This window comes from Strongylocentrotus purpuratus, unplaced genomic scaffold, assembly GCF_000002235.5.
Source record: "Strongylocentrotus purpuratus isolate Spur 01 unplaced genomic scaffold, Spur_5.0 spur5_scaffold_1, whole genome shotgun sequence".
Classification (NCBI taxonomy): Eukaryota; Metazoa; Echinodermata; class Echinoidea; order Camarodonta; family Strongylocentrotidae; genus Strongylocentrotus; species Strongylocentrotus purpuratus.
Genome location: NW_022145594.1, coordinates 49,750,351 through 49,765,159, shown reverse-complemented (window position 1 = coordinate 49,765,159; position 14,809 = coordinate 49,750,351). Strand labels below are relative to the sequence as shown.

Genomic DNA, 14,809 nt, shown 5'->3' with positions numbered 1-14,809 from the left:
GATTGTTGTCTATTTGTTAGAAAGTTATGAACCCAGAGCACTATTTTAACATCAACCTCCATTTCTATCAGTTTATTTATTAAAAGGTGAGGAGTTATGGTATTAAAAGCACTAGAGAAGTCAACGAAGGTACATCTTACATATGATTTGGGGATATCTAAATGACTATATATTCCATGAAGAAGGACAAGAACAGCGTCCTCAACTCCCCTATTCTGTCTATAAGCAAATTGAAAGGGGTCAATAAATGAGCCAGCTTGACTCAATAGATGTTTCAAAATCAACCTTTCCAAACATTTCATGACATTAGATGTAAGTGCTACAGGGCGAAAGGCATTCAGATCTGTGCTGCTGCATTTCCTATTCCCTTTTGGAACTGGTATAATTGAAGATGTTTTCCATATTTGTGGTATTACACCTAGATCCAAAGTTAACTGATATAATCTCGTAAAAATAGGAGCTAATTGTTGATAACAAGTCTTAAGAACCCGATTTGAGATGCCATCAGGTCCAGTGGCCTTGTTTACCTTTACTCTTCTTAAGATGTTCCTTACATCTAGCTCTGATATTACAATGCCAACATTACTTGTGATGGTAGTGATAAATAAGTAATTCTTTGGTCTTTAAGCACCTTTATCGATTGGTTTCACAGGTTATCCCAGGTTGATGGTAATCGTGTTATTGTTCTGTCCGTGAATCTCTGGTTGTATTAAATTAGTAATTATGAGGTGTCTTAGGGTACGTTTATGCTCAACTTTTCCTGGCCAGAATGAGGCATTTGTTACGCGTTTAGTTCAAAACATGGTTGCGTCCTTTCTCATTTTTGTTCGTTTAAACGCGTTTACAAATCATTGTGCATTTATGCTTAATTTTGAAGGCAGAATGAGTGATTTGAAACGCTCATCGTAAAGGCTCATTGTAATCGCAGTTCCACGATGTACTGTTTATGCTGACTTCTCTGGCTCCTCCAGTCATGATCCTGGCTCAGAGCCAGAATCATGCCTGGAGGAGCCAGAGAAGTGCAGTGTAGAGTCTGCAGCTGGATTCGCAACCTGCACTGCGCATGCTACATTGACCCCATTTAAACGCGTTTACAAAATTGTGAGTTTATGCTTCCCCAGAATCGCCGATCCAAAACGCACCTTTTTGTGAGTTTACGATCGGCGATTACGATCGCCGTTTTTCTGTGAATCTACTAAAATGAGAAAGAACTAAACGCGTAACAAATGCCTCATTCTGGCCAGAAAAAGTTGAGCATAAACGTTTCCTTACACACCTCTTTTAAATGGTTTCAAAGTTGCCATAAGTTCCGTGGTGATGATCTCGTGGCTCAAAACTGATTACTAATCTAAGCTGTGAATCCGTTATTTAAGGTGTGAAACAATTAGTAATTCTTAGGTGTCTTAAAACACCTTTAAAATGGTTTCAAAGTTACCATAACTTTTTTGGTGATGATCACACGGCTAAAACCGATTACTAAGCTAACCTGTGAATCCGTGAAATTTAGGTGTGAACATTTATTAATTCTTAGGTGTCTTAAAACACCTTTTTAAATGGTAGTCGAAGTTGCCATAAGTTCCGCGGTGATGATCTCGTGACTCAAACGGATTATTAATATTAGCTGGGCATCCGTGATTTCCAGGTGTGAAAAATTATTAATTCTTAGGTGTCTGAAAACACATTTTTAAATAGTAGTCAAAGTTGCCATAAGTTCCGCGGTGATGATCTCGTGACTCAAACGGATTATTAATATAAGCTGGGCATCCGTGATTTCCAGGTGTGAAAAGTGAGTCATTCTTGGGTGTCTCGATGGTTTCACAGTTACCATTTACATTCCGTGGTGATAATCCCGTGACTGTTGGCATATTTCCATTTGCACCAGTTGATAACTGACTGTTGGCATATTTCCATTACACCAGTTGATAACTGGTCTGTGTGCATATTTCCAGTTGCACCCGTTGAAGACTGACTGTTGGAATATTACCAGTTGCACCAGTTGAAAACTGGTCCGTGGGCTTATATCCATTTGAACAAGTTGACACCAGTTAATTTGCATATTGAATATGGGGTGATTGCAGATCTGTGTTTTTTGTTAAACAATTTATCTGAATTTTGTTGTAAGCAATTCATTTCTAAAATACTACACAATATAAATTGCCAGTTATTAGGACATTTCACTACTTCGTATAAATTACATTTAATAAAACATGAATGAGGGAACATTAACTAAGAACTAAAATAATTTCAATAAAATACGAGTATTTCGAAAAATTTCGATAAATTAAAATATTTAAGTCTACTGATTACCAATGCCTTTACATTGGAAATACAGCCGAACCAGTATTTAAGTGTTGTTGCCATTCGCAATTAACCAGTACAAAGTAAAGTACTGATTAAGTTTTCCAACTGGCCTGGAAGTTAAACTGGTTGGAAGTTTTACCAAATTCTACTGGCTCAGCTAGACCAGTTGAATTCTAACTGGCGTGGATAAACTGGATCATTTAGCCCATTTTAATTTCCAGGGTTACCAGTTGGCATTAACTGGTTCATCAACTGGACCAGTTGCAACTAGCTTTTTCTTCTGGGGTGTTTGCACCTTTCCCCCACCCTCTCTAATCCCAAACTGCTTTCAGCGCCTGGACGTGATTATTGAGGATCCAACACACGATGTTCAGAAATGGGTAGAGAACATCATTATTTTGGTTCATTTATTGTTTAACATTTGGGTTGAACGCGGGTTATAGTAACATTTCCTCTTCGACGTAAATTTTTAGGTGAATGAAAAACATGATTCAGCTCAAGTCAGCCTTTTAATATTCACGTAAATTTCACGCAGATATTTTGACTGAAACTATCACTTAAAGGTACTATGTCCCTTTTGCAGCCAACCTCAAATTCTGTAGAACTTTGCAGGAATTATGAATATGTCATGTATGTCCTATCTGTGAAATTTCAACTTTAGCAGTGTCCTCATATTCAAATTATGCAAGGAAACCCGTTTACTTGCTAGACTTCACTGTCAGACACTATTGAGTGACTGACTGGCTTTTTTTCTTCTTTGGTAATAACATACATGAAAAGAGTTGTAAAGGGTACATGAGCATTTGTCTACATCAATAACCCACTTCTTGTGATGGCCAAGATTAAACTGAATGAATCTTTGCGCAGCATAAAACGTATGACCATTCGGTACAATTGTCTGAAAATCAAGACTATTACTTTTGGGCTCTATAGCCCTAAAGTCGATTTGACAACTAATAGTCGTTATTTTCCCACTTGAAGACATTTTCAAGCCCCAACTTTTTTAGGGAAGTTCTAAATTAGTATTATTTTTCAAATGCAGTTGGAATTTAACTTTTTCATTTTTTTGGCCTGCAAATGGGACATAGTACCTTTAAGCTGTGGTCACAAATCAGAGCAGCGACCGACCGATCAGTAGCCTGCTTGGTCGCTGCTGGAATTTAGGCATCGTCCAGCGATTAGGTCGGTGCCTGGGCGGCGACCGCCCAGGCACCGAGCATATTTTGGGCGGCGAGTGAAAAGTGAGTAGGCGCCGCCCAAATTTTAACTCCGCGCTAAAACTTCAGCGGCGACCGAGCGATGCCCTAAAAACGAGCGGTGCCTGGGCGGCCGCCGCTGGGTGGTCGGGCAGCCGCCGGGCAGAATTGGTTAAAAACTCGCCGCTCGGCCGCCGAGCAGGCTACTTTTGGGTAATGTGACCATTGCATAACGCTTCAAATGTTTCTCTGATACGATTCTAAAACTTCTAAAGAATGTGATAATTTCGTTTATGAAGATGTAATTCCATAACCAAACAAAAACGGGATTATTAGGTTTACAAACCATGGTCTCCAAGGTAGGGATAATCACGTTATTATAATGGTGATATTCCAGTGACAATTGCATGATTTAGTGTACGTGTTTTATAAGTGACCAAGTGCAAGAAACGTGTTAACACAATCACGTAAATGTCAAGTGCTTGAAGAACAGTTCAACGTAAATCTGTTCAAGTCGAAGCTTCATATTGACGTGACTATCACCTGAATTTGTTTATTGGGGTAATTTCATTAGCCAGAATGTGAATTGTATACATGAGTTGTTGCTAGGTAGGTCAAACACTATGGCTTGTCCTACCTAAACAGTGTAAGCAATTCGCATTTATTCTATTGAAATACAATAACAGTCAAACCTGGTTTAGTGACCACCTGTCTACAGACCAAATTGTTTGTTTCCCCTGAAAATGTTTTCTCATTGAAACATGTACTAAAGGAACCTGTTCGCAAAGACTACCTGTCTACAAAGACCACTTTTTGTGATACTATTGGGTGGTCGCTATAAGTCTTCTGCCATACCTCTTGGAAGATAATTAATTATGATCTGGGCCCCGTTGCATAAAACTTACCGTTGATGGTAACTTTGCCATCAATGGCAACTACCATGGTAACAGGGCTCAAAATCCAATCAAAATCAAGGTTTCGATGGTAGTTACCATTGATGACAAAATTACCATCAATGGTAAGTTCTGTGCAAACGGGGTCCAGCTCAGTAACTTTAAGCTTTATCATCATGCTATTAAAATATACTACTTAAAACAAAGTACAGCTCTTAATATGAGGAATGCAGTGCCAAAGATAGTACAGTGCGAAGTTTCTAGTAAAGGCTATCACTTTTAAATTGTGGTCACTTTCCTTCGTCGAGACTGCCACATCTATCTTATTATTAGCTCTCTCTCTCCCGGCATCTCTGCATACGGTGCAGTACCGTGTACATGATGACGCTCATTTCGCGTGGTGAAAGAAACCTGGACGCCCTGATACAAAAACAATCATCATTGTTTTCTTCCCAAATACAGCATTTCTCGAATGAACCCAGCGAGGCATAGTTTCTTGGCTGGTCCCAGTCATTCTTGCCAAGGGCGGGGTTTAAGGAGGCGGCAGTAGAAAGGTTCACAGCGTTAAAAGCCCCCCCCCCCCCAAAAAAAAAAAAAAAAAAAAACAAAAAACCTTACGCTATTAAAGCCTATTACAGTCACACCTCTCTATAGCAACCGCCCAAGTGAAACACAAATAGTGTATTAGATATAGTGAATTGAAACTTTCATAGATCTTTATTCCATCTGTTTTATGTATGTATTGTAAATATTTCTGAATACTGTTTTGCAGGTATTGTCGTCCATGTCTGATCACCATTTTCCGGAGGACTACACTTCTGTTGAATGAGAAGGACATCTTACACCATGGATGGATTCTACCTTCTCTATCTGTGCCTAATCCTCTTGATGAGATCTGGTGACGTTGAAACCAATCCAGGTCCGAACACTGCAGTAAGGTATGCATATACTAGTAGCACCTGAAATTGAGTTCTGGGCCCTGTTTCATAAACCTCGTTATCGATAACAGGTTATAAGCTACTGAAATTATGTCATTTGATCGGCTGAGAGCAGATTTATCATAGAAATTTAGCATTTGTGATTGATAACAAGTTTTTTTTATGAAACAAGGCCTTAGTCACGAGATTACTTTGCAAAAGAAACAATTCGGAAGGTTGATCATGTAGCACAAATGTGTTGGTGTACATACTGTGAGGTTTTGGTTTTGTCAAAATGATAATTTTGCCAAGTCTTGCCAAAAGTCACATGAACTGGACTCGAAAATGTGTATATGGGACTTTACAAACATGTGGCAGGAAAGTGTGGTCTGAGACAAAATATTTGTCATATTTCAAAAATGAGGGCATTTGAAGAGCTGTTTCTATTTTCTTCCCTTTCACCTTTCACAGAACTCAACCTTCTTAAACAAGGCATACTGCTTTAATATTCGAGGAATAGTTGTTTTATGGGCTCTCGGGGATGTTGCATCTTGCGTGATATCAGGATGCAAAATCCCCTTGAGCCTATAAAACAATTTTTCCTCTCAAAGCAGTCATTATATCAGAATGCAAACTGCATATATTAAGTGTTGCTAGGTAGGTCAAGCCATAATGTTTGTCCTACCTGGCAACAACTAATATATGCAGTTTGGATACTGTCTATATGGATATACTATTGTTTTTATCAGATGGATGAAATGTTTTGTATTAAATTTGGTTACAATATGAAAATGGCCTATTTTTGTGAATGAGTCAATGTGACACTTGAAATCATCATGTTATCAAAGAAACTTAGTGATTGCATAGATTATGCATGATGCAGATGATTATTATGATGGTGAAGGTAATTATAATGATAATAGAGATGATAATAGTAATGATACAAATAATCAGCATCATCATCATCAGCATCATCATCATTATCATCATCATCAGCAACATCATCATCAGCATCATCATCAATTCTAGTAATAATAATAACGTAAACATTATTATTATTACAAGTAGTAGTTATCTAGTTCTTCTTGTTATCATTATTACTACCATCATCATTATCATCATCATTATTGTATTTACTGCCAGACTCTGCTTTTTTGGAATAATTACCTTTGCCAGAACAATACCGCCTCACCTGCAACTTGGAGCAATATGTTTCCAACGTTAATATCACAGGCAATATATTTTGATATCCCCAGGCTGTGCATGCTCGAGCATGTATGTAATACAAATTGTTGAGTATCACATGATAAATTCTCAGCCAATATTCTGTTGTACTTAATTAATTAATTATTAATTTTACAGTACTGTCAGTGAAATGGAGTTCCTGAAGCTGTCCCATGCTATCCCTCCATCTTACTACGATGCTGTGGGGATATCTCTAGGGATTCCCTTAGCTCAGCTACAGGCAATCCTGATTCAGATGTCGAATAACTATTCCAATGCATTTTTGCGCGTATTCATGAAATGGAATGTCAAGCAGCAACTTCCACTCTCAAACAAACGGCAGCTTTTGGCAGACGCACTTCGAGAGATTGACTTGGGTGGCCTATCAGACAGAATACTCAATGAACCCCTAATTCCAAACAGCACAGGTAAACACATACTAATTCTCCCTACACCAGAAGACATAGACAATCGCTCATCAAAGTTAGTTTTTACCATAGTGTTCTATACATTTGCCACAATTTACAGAAATGTCAAATTTCGATCAGACCCCATGCATGTTTGTATAACCAAAGTGAGATGACGATTTTGGGATAAGTACTAGGTCAAAGGCCAAGACCATGAGGGTAAAGGTAAATTGATTTTTAGGGTTTTAGCCCCACTATTGCAATGTACTCAAGAATGGTTTGAGCCATGAACTTCAAGTTTGGTGTTGGTATGCATCCCCATATTGAGACTAAAGTAATTATTTTTTGCATTAAAAAGGTCAAAGGTCAGGATTATCACCATATCAATAACAACTTGAAGCTAATTTAGCTGAAAAATTGGAAAATTGAAAAACTACGTGCGTCACATAGGGAGACAAGTGATCAGATGTTGGATTGTCAGGTCAAAGGTCATAAAGAAAGATCAATCAACATGCATATATAAAGGCTTTCTGTTCTCATTGTAATATTCAAAGATTGATTCAAGCCCTGATCTTAACTGAATTTAGGCAGAGGCATACTGAAGATGTCATGTTTTTCAAAATAAGATGTGTGTTCGTCAGGGAAACTCTACATTGCTGAAATGTCCCAGGAAAAAATATTCCAATGATATTCATCTAAAGTACATGTATGCACACATTTCTGAGATTTCAAACCCTTAAAATTGAATGAAGTCACATAAATTCAAACAAACATGTAGGACTTTTTGTCTTTGAGTACATGTATCTAGTTGTACACTGTAGATCACACTATTAGCCTCAGGCCTTTACAATCCTTTCATATGTATCAAAATATTTTGATGTATAATCATGTGAATATGGATTATCTATGTATTTTTAGGAGGGCCATCAAGACTGCTCAAATCACAGACCAAACCTTCAGCTGAATTTCAGACAAAGCCACTTTCTCCTGAACTGGTTGAGCGGTGTGCAAAGGATTTCAAGTTCAAGTACAGGTCAACTCTCTGTAAGATCAGAGCTGATCCTCTCAATCCTGCTTCCACTGTGCAGTTTAAAGACATGTATACTAATCTCTTCTTACAAGAAGAACATGGAACAGAGAAGCGATTGCTAGATTACAATGATATCCTTGATCTCAAAGTCAATGGAGAGTTCCCCAAGCGGATCTTGGTTCAGGGAGAGGCAGGAGCTGGAAAAACTACATTTTGTGCTAAGATTGCCTGGGACTGGATTGAAGGGATGTATTTCAGTCACTTTGTGTGGGTCTTGATTGTTCCTCTACGTGAGTTTAAGCAACACACTATTGGCGAGATTGCCAAGTCTTATCTGGCCAAAAGCAATCCAGCAACGGTTTCACAGATTACTGCGTATATCCAGTCAAATCCTGACAAGGTATTCATCGCATTTGATGGGCTAGACGAAGTCCCTGGCAGAATCATGAAGACGGAATCTCACCAATCACAGCCTACTGATCAAATGCAACTTCAGCCAACACAGCCAAGTGCCACCTCCTCAGAGGCATGTGGGAGCCTATCTGAGACTGGTGATATTGGACTTGTAGATATTCTTTGCTCAGATCAACTTGCCTCTTGCCCAGTCTTGGTGACCACTCGCCCCTGGAGAGCAGTAGAGATTAGATCAGATTGTGATCTAATGAGGCACTACACATTCATTCATGTTGAGGGTTTCAACAGAGAGAATTTGTCAGTTTACATTCACAAATACTTTCCAAAGGATGAGGATTTAGCAAATCAGCTCATCCAGTTCACCAGTGAGAATGATGTCATATCTGAAAACATGGCCCACTATCCTATATATGTAGCCATGTTGTGTCTGATGTGGAAAGAGCTTGACAAGCAAAAACTGAAGGAAATGAAATCACTGAAAACTTTTTCTCAGATATTCAAAGATGTTATTGCCTTTCTTAAAGAACATTATGCTCAAAAAGAGGTGAAGAAAGTAGGCAGCCCCTCACTTCTTACCTATTTGAAGCAAATTGATCAGCTCCTTGAACCGATTGCCAAACAGGCCCTAAATGGTCTGCTAGAGAATACATTGGTTTTTGGTGAAGATGATTTCGATAAATGCCCAGAATCCGAATACACTGCCTGTAGGGTCGGGATTTTGTCTCAGGATGACAGAATTTCTGTTGACATGGATACACATAAGAGGAATTCTCATGTGCAATTGCCAGTCTTCTTCCCTCACAAACTGTTTCAGGAGTACATGGCTGGAGTCCATCTTGCTTCCCTGTATGAATCAGATCGTAATGAATTCAACAGGCTGATTGAGCAAGTAGTGCTGCCAAGGGAGGAGGAGTTTAGGTATCTCCTGTACTTCACTGTGTCACAGAACCAAAGTATCGCAACCCATGTAATGAAGTCTATGCTACAGGGAATAAACATGAACATAGCCAAAAGTGCTTCACAGGGACAGTTAGATTTCATTGTTGATCTAGCCTTTGAGAGTCAGGACCCAGATGTAGCAGCCTTGGTGAGGGACAGGGTTTCATCAGAGGAGATTGAGCTGACCATAGACACAGACATGACAGCACACACTCTAGCTGGTTATGCATTCATTGGACCATTCGTGGTAAGTTTAATCATAGTTTGATGAACAAAATTAGTTCATTTATTTGTGTACATGTACAAGTTCTTACTTTTACAGCTTTTGCAATTTTCTTACAGTACAACAGTATAATTATGGAAGGGTGTATCTCGACTAGCACATGTGCTATATTATCTGGCCCCTTTTACCAACCAATAGTTTCTCTTCTCGTAAATATCATTGTATGAAATGTATGAATACTGTAATACTGTTGGTAAATAAATCAAATCAGAGAGGTTCGAACAGTAATAAATTGGAAATTAGAAGTGCAATTGTAGAAGGATATGCATGCATCGATGATTGATGCTTGCATTTCTATTTCTTTGACCAGATAAATAAAGCAATTAGATGATCCTATGAACACAAAATGCAACAAGGCACATGTCATTACGCACGTATATAATAATAATAATAAACAATATTTATAAGGCGCTTAATACTGGTGTCTCTAAGCGCACCATATTCTGAGTTAACAATTATTTACCAAAACTTATAATAAACACACAACTTATACATCTGTTCTTTATTCAATAAATCATGCATATATAATAATAAAAAATAAGATAAGAGTGAGATCAAACATACATACAAGAGGTCAAACATAGGATCAAACATAGGATGGAACAAACAAAAAATAAGACGGTGTGCACCTCCTTTGACCGACTCACAACTGCAGAATATTATTTATGAATTAAAAAGGTGCGTTTTCAGCAAGGACTTGAATTGGTCGAGAGAATGAATATTATGAAAGTGCGCTGGTAATTTGTTCCAAAGGATAGGGGCATTTACTGAGAAAGCTCGATCGCCATATTTTGTAACGGTACGAGGTCCGAGGGTTAACTGCAAGGTTGATGATGATCGAAGAGGTCTTAAAGAACTAGAAGAACGTAAGGAAATCAAATCTGAAAGATATTTAGGGGCTTGGCCATGGAGAATTTTGTATGTAAGAAGAAGAACTTTAAATGTTATACGATGGTGTATGGGAAGCCAATGAAGAGAACGCAATATTGGGGTATATGGTTTTCCATATACACTTTGGCCTACATACTGTACATGGCCTTGCATGCTAACATACTAATACGTCATGCATATAGTGCGATACATTGTAATGCAGGATATAAAATGGCATCTAAAATGTCCCGCTTGACAGATTTTCAAAAAAATTGGGCCATTAGATGCCCCGAGTTTGGCCACCCAGAATATACTTGCAAAATTTCAAAATACAGAAAAATCGAAAAAAGGGGCAAAAATCAGTCTGAAGATTGACTTCCTAGCTGATACGTGTTACAGTTGGGAAGAAACCCTGTGTAATCTGAATTGTGACCTGCTTCCAGTTTCGATTAACTCAAAATTTTCTGAGTGAACATATACTGTGTATGGTATCATTTGAAGGGGCATTTCATTGTGGTCATTTTAACCCCTTTGTCATCCACGCTAATGTGCTTCAAGCATATCACGTATTGTAATGTGATGCATAGATTCAGCATTTTACACTAACCTTGTGATGATCGACGTCATGGAATTTTACCAAACTTGGCAGGCAGTTGTCAAGTAGGTTGATACACATGCATGTCTGCCAAGTTTCATAGGCCTAGGTATACAGTTCAGAAATTGAGGACATGTAGAAGTTGTTTAGGAATTTTCTGAAAAGTATGGTTTTTGAGAGCAATTTTCCCAAAGTCAGTCAGTGGTAGGGTACATTTGTTTTAATCATTTTTTTGCTGAAAAGGGTGTAACTTCAAGTATCTAAAATCCAAAAAGGGTAGTGATTAAACCAGGCATGATGGAGCTGGCCACATAAACACATCCATTTTCAGAGCTTTAGAGGGTGCTATTTATATCATGTGTGACCATTGATCCGTAAAATTCAGCAGAAACGTGTGCAATGCAAAGATAAAGATGCTGTCAAAATTTCAGGCAGAAATATAAAAGAAAAAATCAAAGAAATTTAGCAATAGGCATTTTGGCAAAGATGAAGAGCAACTTTTGCGCAATCTAGAGTAATTTTTTAGAAGTCTGTAGCATCTAGGAAAGTGAAGAAAGGTGAGCTGAAAGAAAGGCATGAAAACGGACCCGAAACAGTCAAAATGGTGCCTGGACGGTCAATTCATGTGCACACGATGGGATGTTAAAAAATAAGCATACAAAATCTGAAAGGAAGTGGGATAATGGAATAACAAGCACTGCATGCAAAACGAATGTGATTTGGGTGAAAGAGGAATAAGAAAAAAATTCAGAACGTGCAAATTTACAAGGCATTGACGAGGACATCAATGCAATTACATTGAAGCTATGTACTGGCACGTGCATATACACAGTGAATCTGTACCTTTTAGATGAGATGAAAATATCTCTTGCTTAAGTGAATCCCAATACTTGGTTTAAAAATCTTTAACAGGGCACAAAGGAATCTGTTTGATACTCTTGGCCCTGTGTAAAATTGGTGTTTATTGATATGAATCATATTCAAGCACATTTTGAATTTGCAACTCTTAACATTCATGATTACTGTAGTGTATATCAATTTATTGTATCTTCTGCTTCATTCTCCGTTAGTAAGACTGAATACATGTATGTTCTCAAGCAGGGGTATCAACATTTTACTTCTTTTCTCCATTGCGAGCCTGGATTTTTGCTCCGTATCCACCCTTTTAATTTAGTGATGGTGTTCCTATTAACATTTATAAGTGAATAACGTATGAGGCACCAGATGGTGTGTTATTAAATAATCTCCTTTGAAACATGTTTAGACTTATACTCTCCTTTTATTTTGTTTGAGGATTCTCTGTTTAGTAAATGGTAAACTATGATGAGATATTCCTAATGTCACAAAAATAGGAATTTGATATGAAATGTCATGGCAATAGTTCTTCAACCTGTACCCTTATTTATTTCCTTTTCCCTCTTAATCTCTGTATTTTCTAGCAGCACATCTAGGGCAACCGCTCATGTAGGTTACACATCTATGGCTAACATCCAAGTAAACGTCTACATGTATATTCTGCATCCCATCAGTAATCACTTTGTCATTTTATCCAGGTTAAGCTCCATATTGAGAGAGATTGTGGACCTACTACGTCACTTGATGTGGCAGAGATAATATGCTCCATACCGTCCTTGAAGGAAGCTTCTCTACTCGGTGCATTCCATCATTGTTTCTTTGAAACACTTGCAAGGAAAGGAAAAGAATCAAAGGTGAGCAATTCATCCACAATCATGATGTAGGTACATGTATGTATGAGTATTTAATTTAGTTTTCATATCAAACCGGGACTTAATTTTGTTAGATTTCAAATGGGAGGTACATGGAAATGTATTTCAATCTGTATGAACATCAAATAATCATTGTTTTCAACTGGTTATATAACAATAAACACTAGACACCTTCTGTCTGCTTTTTCTGTGGGTGTTAACGAAAGCTACAGCGTCCGCCCCATCCCTCGTTAATCCGATGTAGACAAGGGTTTCCCTCAAAACTTCAAAGATATTTTCATCCTTCTTTTGTTTCACCCATAAAATAAGAGGTTACTTTTTCTCTGGTATATTTCAGCCAATGTCATCTTAGCTTTAAGGCCCTTGATTACCATCTGAAGTTTCCGTTCAAGTTCAGGAATAGTCCTCTTCTCAATATCTAGAATATGGGCATTACTATCTTCAGCAGCCTTCTCCAAATCGTCAAATTTTTAGTAATAACAGCGATGTTGGTATGGATATAGCATCCAATTTGAGACATACCTTGGCTGAGGATTCAGTTAGCGTTTTATGAAGATCAGTGAGTGTAAGGTTCTGTTCCCCCACGGTGTCACCCTTAGACACGGACTGCTGCACCGTACTCTGCTCAGTCGATGAAGTTGGGCGTTGGCTTGCTGGATCCATGCTTTCGGCAGATAAGCCTTTACTCCTTAAATGATATGTTTTGGACATAATATCAAGGGAATACCAGAAGAGTTACTAAAAATATCAATGTCAAAATTCTGGAGTGCACTATTGAACTTTTTGGGTAGCAAAAACAGCTACTATTCGTTAGAAAGTGTGGTTTTCTGCAAGCGCTCACAAAATGGACACCTCATGCTAAGACGGCCATGCTGGATTTCGTCTCTATTGACAATGTTATCTATTGTTTGATAATTTCTTATGTATTTCTTTGTTTTTTCTAACTTATAATGTATTTTAATGTTTTTTGGTGTTGTTGTATTTCATATCTAACTATAATTCAACTATTTTGTTGACCCCCAAAACAAACACCTAAACCATAAAGAAATCCAAATAACCAAATAATGTTTTATATCTTTTTTTGAAAAATTATATTTCCACACGTTTTGTACACATATCACGAAAATGAGCGATTTTCGGGCTGACATGCAAAGACAAAAAGTCATGTGACTTTGTAAAGGTAGGTCTGATTTTCGAAAAATCTGTTTCCAAAGATCAGCAAGACTCTAAAAAAGAAAGGTAATAAAATTTCAGTGCAAGATTCTCTTGTTATTATTAAAATGGAGAGGGGGGGGGGGGGCTTTAGAAGCCCCCCCCCCCTAGGCTAGGAATATTGTGTTTTGAGGTCAAACAAATTGCAATAATTTTTTTTTCACCGGAATGCATTTCAGTAAGGTCCCCTAAATGACATACTAAAAGTCCAAAAAAATCCATGTAGTGGAAGTGTGTCTAATAATATTGGCATTTATATAGCGCTCTTACAGACATACATGTGTATCACAGCGCTTTACAACATTACATTACTTAATTGACATTGATAGCAAACAATAAAATTACGTACACAAAAATATATAAATTCAACTATTAAAGAGAAAGGTTTTCAAGGAACGTTGAAAGATAGCGAGAGAAGGAGAAGATCGTACAGCCTGAGGGAGATTGTTCCAGAGACGTGGTGCGGAAACAGAAAAAGATCGATCCCCAAAGCGTGTACGACTCCTGGGAACCGAGAGCAAGGTTGGGTCGTTGCCAGATCTCAGACCATGCCTTCCTGGTTGATGTAATGAGAGAAGGTTTTGGAGATAGGAGGGAGCCATTTTATGGATGCACTTGTAGGTCATTGTGAGAATTTTGTATGTGATTCGCTTTTCTATTGGAAGCCAATGGAGCTGACGAAGGAAGGGAGAGGCATGGTCGTGCTTCTTAGCGCGGAACACCAACTTTGCTGCTCGGTTCCGAGCTCGTTGCAGGCGATTGATATTTGACATAGAAATATTACATAGAAGAGAATTGGAA

General features: G+C 38.0%; 1 protein-coding gene across 1 annotated transcript; it reads left to right on the top strand.

The window, feature by feature from the left end:
* The first annotated feature begins 7,224 nt into the window (after positions 1 to 7,224).
* On the top strand, positions 7,225 to 12,520 carry LOC105437986 (NACHT, LRR and PYD domains-containing protein 3-like). Its single transcript, XM_030978900.1, has 3 exons — positions 7,225 to 7,246; positions 7,857 to 9,568; positions 12,509 to 12,520. The coding sequence occupies exons 1-3, from the start codon at positions 7,225 to 7,227 to the stop codon at positions 12,518 to 12,520; spliced, it is 1,746 nt and encodes a 581-aa protein (XP_030834760.1).
* Positions 12,521 to 14,809: the final 2,289 nt, after the last annotated feature.